Source organism: Botryllus schlosseri, chromosome 15 (assembly GCF_051294905.1).
Source record: "Botryllus schlosseri isolate E-star chromosome 15, Bs_hap1, whole genome shotgun sequence".
Taxonomy (NCBI): Eukaryota; Metazoa; Chordata; class Ascidiacea; order Stolidobranchia; family Styelidae; genus Botryllus; species Botryllus schlosseri.
In genome coordinates, this window is record NC_137250.1 from 1398546 (window position 1) to 1407046 (window position 8501).

The 8501-nt window shown below is 37.5% G+C and overlaps 1 protein-coding gene across 1 annotated transcript; it reads left to right on the forward strand.

The window, feature by feature from the left end:
* The first annotated feature begins 433 nt into the window (after positions 1-433).
* On the forward strand, positions 434-8501 carry LOC145457573 (solute carrier family 22 member 7-like). Its single transcript, XM_080335795.1, has 5 exons — positions 434-635; positions 6360-6470; positions 7943-8075; positions 8132-8235; positions 8291-8501. Exons 1-5 carry the CDS (start codon positions 490-492, stop codon positions 8499-8501), a joined length of 705 nt encoding a protein of 234 aa, XP_080191921.1. The 5' UTR covers positions 434-489.

An 8501-nucleotide genomic window follows, 5' to 3' on the forward strand; every position in this document is an offset into this window, starting at 1 on the left:
GTAACGTAACTTTTAACGTAATATTTGATTATCATTGTTGTATGTCTGTTATTAAATGACTATTAAAATTATTGAGCCAATATGGCTATTTTAAAGAAAATGGATCTCTGCCATATATCTACATATACAGTATATATAAAGAAAAATTTCGACAGTGAAAATTACGACAAGAGGAAAATAAGACAGCGAATAAATTGTGTTGTTGCGCTGTGACCGGTATATTGATATTATTTTGATTACGGATTGCATTGGCGCGTTATCGCGTGACCATGTTGACACAACGCTAACAAACCTACACGTTTTAGTGCATATTACGATCAGAATGATACATGCTATAACACCACACTTATATCATTCATATTGATGTTTATATTTTATCACACGAGGAATTTGATAGTAATGTTTTAGGATCATACAGTGGTTTGGTTTTTAAGTACTTAGAGTCTGAAAACCTCGGAAAAATGATGTCTTTTAAATTGCAGTTTCATTATGATCGACTTCGACGTATTACTACGAGCTTTGGGCCCATTTGGTACTTACCAAATTGTGGTTTTCATCGCGCTACTGTACTATCAAATACCAGCTGGAATGAATTCCTTGGCATCAGTTTTTATCTCATATACACCAGCCTATAGGTAAGTGCTTTATGCTGACAGATACTATGCTGGTTGGATTCGCATTTCATAAAGATCTGCGTCGAAGATATCTCGATTGGCGGAGATTGCAACGAATATAATATCGAGCACTGCTGCCTTCTAGTCATTACTAATTTTCACTGTTTACCCATTTGGCAATTGAGCATTGGTATGTTGAGTATTATTATATTAGTGTGGTATCCGGCCACGTGCCGTGGGCTAAACGCAATGTGATTTGGTTATGTCATCTTGCATTATAACAATAATGCTCAGTATAGTTTTCAACAGATACTTTTCGCGGTTATATTGTACTAATTAACCTGGCATGCTAGCGATTATCAATATTTTGTATACTCAAAGTACACACATAGTTACACCAACATGTATATTGCAATATGAAGATAATACATATAGATTACATATAAATTTGACCACACTTACAATCATGTCATCATGTCCGCAACCTGAACAAAGGAATTAATTCGCCTCATTTTACCTTACAGTTGGATCAGTAAATTGGTTTCAAAACATTAGCCATTAATTTGTTTGCAAAATAGGATAATATACTTTTGATTGAACATGGAAACGTTGCCAAAGCTCATAAGTTGGGTTATGTCACAACATGATCTAAAATATATTATCTTTTCGAGCAATGGAAATAAACGTCATTTGGACAGAGTGGTAATTAATCAAATGAAATATCGCTCTTAGTGCCTTATCGCTGATGGGAGGTTTGACACCACAATTCGTGACGTCACATAGTTTAATACAAGTATGTCGGACCATCAGTCCGATGGTTCATCAATTTTACCTCAAAATCCACGTATTGATTTTCGCGTGACTACATCATTATCAATCCGATATATACGTTTTCGTATCTTACATCGCATTATGGTTATATTCTATCCGCGTCTTTATTCGCAAACAGTGCAATTTTGACAATAATGCTATAATTGGTCAGTTGAACACAATTATTATCAGAGGTGGTCAAAGTAGTCAAGAAAATACTCAAGTAGAAGTAGAAGTAGCGACGCGAAAATCTACTCAAGTACGAGTAGAAGTACTTCTTCCATAAGCAACCTAAAACTACTTGAAGTAGAAGTAGAATTTGCCGGCTTTAAATCTAATCAAGTAAGTAAGTAGTTTTAAAAACGGTCATAATACGTTCGCATGGACTTTCAAAAGCTGCATATTAAGCTATGCGGAAGGTGCAGAGAGCTTCATGTACAATGCATATTGATGCATCCCAGAAGGTATAAATTTCCTACAGCATGAGCATTCGACTGCATCATGAGATGCAATTGATAGTTTTGCTATGGAAATGAAATACTCATCTTTTGTTTACTCGAACACCCCGTTTTAGAAATTGTCATGGCATGTCCCCTCAAGCATATTACGGCCTTTAGTTCAGTCGAAGAGCAATATGAAGAAGTTGTATGCATACGATGTACTTTGAGCGATTCGTATACGATTATAAAAAAATATGAAGTAACGTAAAAATGCCATAGAGTGTGATTGTATTTTAGGAAAATAGAGGGCGATGCTGCACTTGCTTTACAGTTAAACATGTATGTTCTTCGGACAAAAAATCCGAAACTAATTAGAACGCTAAGTAATGATACTGCAAATTGAACGAGAATTCCAATACTACACCAGAAAATCGGAAAATATATTTTATGTCTTTTGTCTAGACAATTTTAACGGTGGTCTGCTAAAACAGATCTAACGCTCAAAAAGTCAGAGCCCACTTTTCCAGATTAGAACACGCCATGGGCTGCTGGATTACGATATGATGGGTAAATGCTAGATTGCAAAACGGTAGTTTCAAACGTTATAATGGGCCATATTTACTCTGATGAAATATGTCATATGGGTGACAATGCGGTGCAATGCAACCTAAATAATAATCACTTGCGTGCAAACATATAACTCTATATCTACTTGATGTGAAGCACGACGGAAATTCTGGGTTTGACTTAAATTTCCTTGAGATTGAAAGTAGGAAATCCGTGAAAATAGCACGAGAATTCCCCAGTTTCTCTTTCTAATTATAGTGTTACACTACTTCTACTTGACAAACTGAAAATAGCGAAAAGTAATTAATTAGATCACAAAATATTACGAAGTTGAAGTAGATGTAGCGAAAATTCTATCTACTTGATTAAGTACCACAAGTAGAGGAAAACTACATGAGTACTTCAAAAAAGTAGAAGTACTTCGTTACTGACCACCTCTGATTATTATTCCCGAAACATTGACTATAACGACGAAATAAGTTACCATATCTCTATGCTCCCTATGTTTTAGTCGTAATAAGCCGTTAATAACTCTGCGTATACGTTGTGAGGAATATAAGAGATTTAGCTGAACCCGGGGACGTTAGAATTTGGTCCATCATTAATAATCGTGATTCGGGTTTCTCTGGTCATGGAGACCTTTTGAGTCTAAAGTGATACAGCAGTACGACCACATGTATTTGAATTATACTTTGTTGTAACTATATTATATTAGTCCCGTCACCTACATATAGCGGTTTTACTTTTCTATTTTAGCTTCTGTTAATAAATACTGTTTGATTCCTTTTCATAAAAATCTGAACCCTGTGTGCATTTTTTTCGTTTTCGGAATTGGATTTCAGTGCCAGCAACTTCTTTCTGATGGTGACTTAAAGTGAAACAACAGCCCCGCTTCCGGAAGGGTTTAATGTGGCCTACGATATTGGCATTTGCTGACTTGTGATGAAGATTTATTCCTATGAGATCCCAACATCTGTTTAAAATGTGCATTTCTCAATCTTCTCAGAATAGCTTCGTGGGCACGATGAGATCGTCTGACGTGACGGATGCGGCCCGCGGACCGAATGTTTGATACCCCTCGTTGGAAGCATGTAGATCAGGGGTGTCGAACTCAAATCATGTCGCGGGCCGGATTCAAGCCTACAACGCGGGCCGAAACTGGTTCAAAAATGTTACCTCATATGTCCCTGCTTTTCACTTGAATACTTTAATATTAAGCATATCAAAATAGCATTACATTGTCTCACGGACCATAGACGTTTTCTTCTATCAAGTAGCAACACCTTTATTTGCGAACGATTGATAAAAATACGATGATTGGCCGGTTGCGGTTGAATACAGTTATAAAGCGCTAAACAGTAGGGGTAACGACGATATAACTCGACATAGTTCTATCCTGTCTGTAATATGGCGTTAGCCATGTGTGTGCATTGTGACGAATACAAGAGATTCAACTACAAACGCGAAAGTTGAAATTTGGTTCATTATTATTAAATTGCGATTAGGGCTTCTCTGAATTCCGGCAACCTTTTGAATTGGAAGTGACACAGGAGTGTCACCACATATATTGGAATGATCATTGTAAGTAATTAATATATTCTCCATGTAAACTGCGTTTAACGGTTCTGCATTGGCGTTTTCGCTTCTGTGAATAACTACTTTGGGTTAAATTTCCAATAAAACTCTGAACTCAATGTGCACTTTTTGCTTTCTCGAAATTTGGTGTCAATGTCACCGACTTGTTCCTAGTGGCAACTAGAGTGAAACCATAACACCACAAACGGCGGATTATGATTTGGGCTAATAACGTACGCGACATTTGCTTTCCTGAGAAATTATTTAATAGAAATATTTCCTCAAAAACATCCTAATATTTGTTAGAAATGTGCTAGATGTGATAAGCATTTTTCAATCTACTCAGAATTGCTTCAAGTCTGATGTAGATTATTTTAACACACGACTGCACAGGCTCGTAGAAACGACAATATTTCAGATTGATGGTGATCATATGGTCATGATCAATAACTATCGAATTACATATTGCTGGGAGAGAACTGTCGCTATAATCTTTGTTGTAGCAAAAAAATCCGATTATATTTACGCGTAGGAAGTCATTCACTCCGCTATGATTTCAAAGTAAATAGGTGATAATCGGATACCAGACTCAACTAGACTTGAATGACAATGACAACACTGACCTAATGGAGTTTTCCTAGCATGAATAGTAATCGTTATTTCACGAGCAATGCTGTAGCAAAGCAATTTTCTTTTCCAGTTCAGTCTCTCTTGGACTTGATTCATTAGTTTAGAGCAGAGGTCTCAAACTCAAATGTGCTCGCGGGCCAATTTCCTACTTTTGATGACGCCGCGGGCCGCAGCATCAATAATACGGCTATTCAATGTATGGTTTCCAAGTATAGGCCTTATTTAACGGGATCTTGCAGACAGGCATTCCACAAACATCGTGGAAATGTAATTCACCATTGTAATATTCACGCTTGATACGGAAAAAATCACATTTTCAAATATTTGATAAATTTTTTTTGTGTCGGGCATAATTTGTTAATATAATGAGTTATAGACATCATGCGAGGCGATTGATCGTGATATCGTGAAACTGTCGGGTTGTTATATTGCAGGTATTGGACCTTTGACGTGCCACGATTTTATGTAGAATATTTTTAAATCTACTGAAGATTGATCTGATATCAGAATAAATTGTCCAAGATAACATTCCACAGCATATAGGCCTAATTCGACAATGCATCTCGTAGCCCCTGATGTGGTTCTTCGTACCCCGATGGTGTCCACGGACCCTGGTTAAGAACCCCTGGAACAGAAATGTCCAATCGCCAAAGAATGCTTCGGTGTTACAACTGTAGAGCATACTATTACTTTACTCGCCACAGATAATAACATTGATAAAGAGAACAAAAACACCAAGCATGTAACCAACTATACGCGTCGCAGAATGCCGATGGTTGCCAGACTGGCTTGATTAGATAGCTATCTATATACCCTACGCAACGCAAACTACGACCTTTTGATGTATTACTATTCCCCATGACAGCTTCATAGATTGTTGCGTCCATCGGATTACCAAGTCCCCGTTGCGAGTCGCAAGCCCTTCTTTGGTTTAACGCTTGACCTGACTCAACTCGAGTCGTTTATGTTTATTCACCCTGTCAATCCAAAATAGAGAATAATTTGACGAAAGGTCGCACCAAACCAAATCACAATTTTCAGCCAGGAATCATCAACGGGTAATGTTTTATCATCATGAACTAGAAATGTGACGTAATAGCTGATCTTCTAGCGCAATGGTAGCTTTTAAAAGTGATGTGACAGTGAGTTTGTTGAGATTTCAGTGATTGTTATGGTAGTTTTAGGGTGAAATTCAGGTTCTTGTATCTAAAAAGACATATAACACATGAATATTTTGATGAACACTTGAAATTTCAAAATGCCGTCGCGGGCCGCACAAAATGATCTCGCGGGCCGCGTGTTTGAGACCTCTGGTTTAGAGCATTTTTTTTCTTTCTCACTCCAAATCAGATTGGTGGTTCCAAACCACTAGTTCACGAAGCACCAAAACATCGAATTAGGGCTCAAAGTATTTCGCAAACCAACGTGAAGTATCATATTTTCACGGGTTATCTTCAATTCGAAAATTTTCTTCTTGCGTCGTGCGATTACGTCACATCAGATTCGTTGTTTTCAATTTGGGTGTACCATCTCCGCCGGTGACCGATGACAGATGGCCAATATAGTCGGTACAAAGGTTCCGAACCGCCGTTAGGCTTTTACGTGCATATGTAGTCTCTTGCATATGCGTATGGTTCGTATATTTGGTATTTCAAATGTACGATAATTGGCACCATATAAAGCAGCCACTTTCGCACTTATTAAAATTTGTCTTTCGTCACAGATGTGAGATGCCTTTCGATGTGGATTATCCGAACGATTTGAGCGATTTGGAAAAAACTAATTTGACCACCCCACTGAATAAAAATAACGAGCCAAATGATCCTTGCGTACGGTAAGCAACACTTTGATTGCTTGTTTTGCGTAGATGCCATGTTACGATGCTGCACTGTATAAAGAATGCCTGACCCGATAGCATTCTACGACGCGCGACGGGATTCTGACCGACTCGCGAAAAGTTCCATGTTTCCTTTGTTTTAGCCGTGATACGTACACGTGATCTTTTCTCTTTTGAGTTAACTGTGGAATCTACATTTGAGTTTCTCCTGATACGATTCTGAGTAACGACATAAAAAGTCGATTGAAGGTTAGAAGTTGCAAGGTTCTTTGATCGCTATTTAACTTGTATAGACCGGCTTAGAATTGCTGTTTTCGCCTCTATGAATAACAAGCTTTAGAATCCTGAAAATCCCAAACTGTGTGTGAACTTTCTTGGAGTTAAATTTTTGGTAGGAATATTCTCGAAAATATTAGCCTTTTATCAAATACTCAGAATTCCTTTCAGGGCCGAGTGAAGTCGGCTGTGTTCGGCTGAAGTCCGTGAGTGTGACACCCACGACTTTCCCTATGTCCCGGTTCGGCAATATGTTTTTAAATATTTTTTCATTTTAATGAATAGTTTTTACATACAGATCAGGTAGAAAAAGCGTAATGGTTTGATGCAGCTGGGATCGCAGCAATTGACCCGAAAAGTCTCATTGTTCCTACTATCCGATACCGAATAGTGTAAATACAATATGTAAGCTACTTATCATTGATACGGTCTGCTCGCTATCTATTTCGATTGAATGAGAGTGAGAATTTCTCTTGAAGAGATTTTAATATAACATCCATTGTAGTAGAATATTTATTGAGCTCGAAGACTTTTCGCGAGCCTCTTTTTAAGAGTTAACGGCATACAAAAGGGATTTCAACAGATTTAAAAGCAAAACTTAAAAGTCAAAGTAAGACGCAACAATCAAAATCACAAAGCATGAAATTGACATTGTTACAATGGCAACAATGAAAACTTCGAAGTATACGGTACTATAGTAGCAGCGCAATTTGTAAACAAACAGTTACAAACACGAAAGAAAGAAAACAGACTAACGTGAAATTTCTCCAAAACTTACGAATTTTTCATTAATTTGTGAATAAACAGTTACAAACACGAAACAAAACAAACTAATGAGAAATTTCTGTATTACTTACGAATTTCTCATTAGTTTGTTTTGTTTCGTGTTTATACCTGTTTATTTCCAAATCGCACAGCTACTATAGTACCGTATCCTTCGAAATTTGTTATTTATGTCATTTTTACAATGCAAATTTCGTGGTTTGTGATCTCGATAGTTGCGTCATAGCTTGCTATTTTGATTTTGTTTTTAATTATGTTTAAATCCCTTTATTGTATCGGTAACTCTTAAAAAGAGGCACCCGAAAAGTCTTCGAGTTCAGTAAATATTCTATTACAATGGATGTTGTACTGAAAGCTATGTTCAAGTTCTGTATCACGAAACAGCTATCTCAGAGATTGTTATTTCAAAGATATGCTTACAACGTAACTGAATGTGAAATTGCGGGAGATTTGTCATGCGTCGAAATGAACGAATATGAAACGATCGCTTGCGAAAGCTACTATTTCGATGATAGTATCTTCACAGAGACAACAGTGACTGAGGTACCGTAACATCATCACCTTGTTAGTGCACTCAGATTTGTATCTTTTGGATTCAGTTCGAACTTATTTGCGAAAAGAGGACGTTGAACGCAGTGGGTACAATGACCTATTGGATTGGGATATTGCTGGGGGCGTTAGTATTCGGAAACATAGCTGACAGGTAGAATTGATTTTGTGAATATTCACGGTCACGACTCCATTGCGCTTTGATATAGAATAGGGAGAAGGGGGAACCTCATATTAACAAGCTACGGATTCTTGCTGTCCATGTTAGGAACTGCGTACTCCAACTCCGTCGCAGTATTCTTCTTCTTCCGCTTCGCAACGGCTGTATTCGTATCAGGGGCAAACATTGGGATATTCACGTACCGTAAATATCAATATTGCTACTTTAATAATATCAATAAGAATCACCGCTGCAAATAA

Excerpts from the sequence above, each read along its gene's own strand:
- LOC145457573 (XM_080335795.1), top strand. The coding sequence starts at position 490 with ATGATCGACTTCGACGTATTACTACGAGCTTTGGGCCCATTTGGTACT. Across the intron at positions 6,471-7,942 it reads CCAAATGATCCTTGCGTACG|ATATGCTTACAACGTAACTG; the intron begins GTAAGCAACACT and ends GTTATTTCAAAG. Across the intron at positions 8,076-8,131 it reads CAGAGACAACAGTGACTGAG|TTCGAACTTATTTGCGAAAA; the intron begins GTACCGTAACAT and ends TTTTGGATTCAG.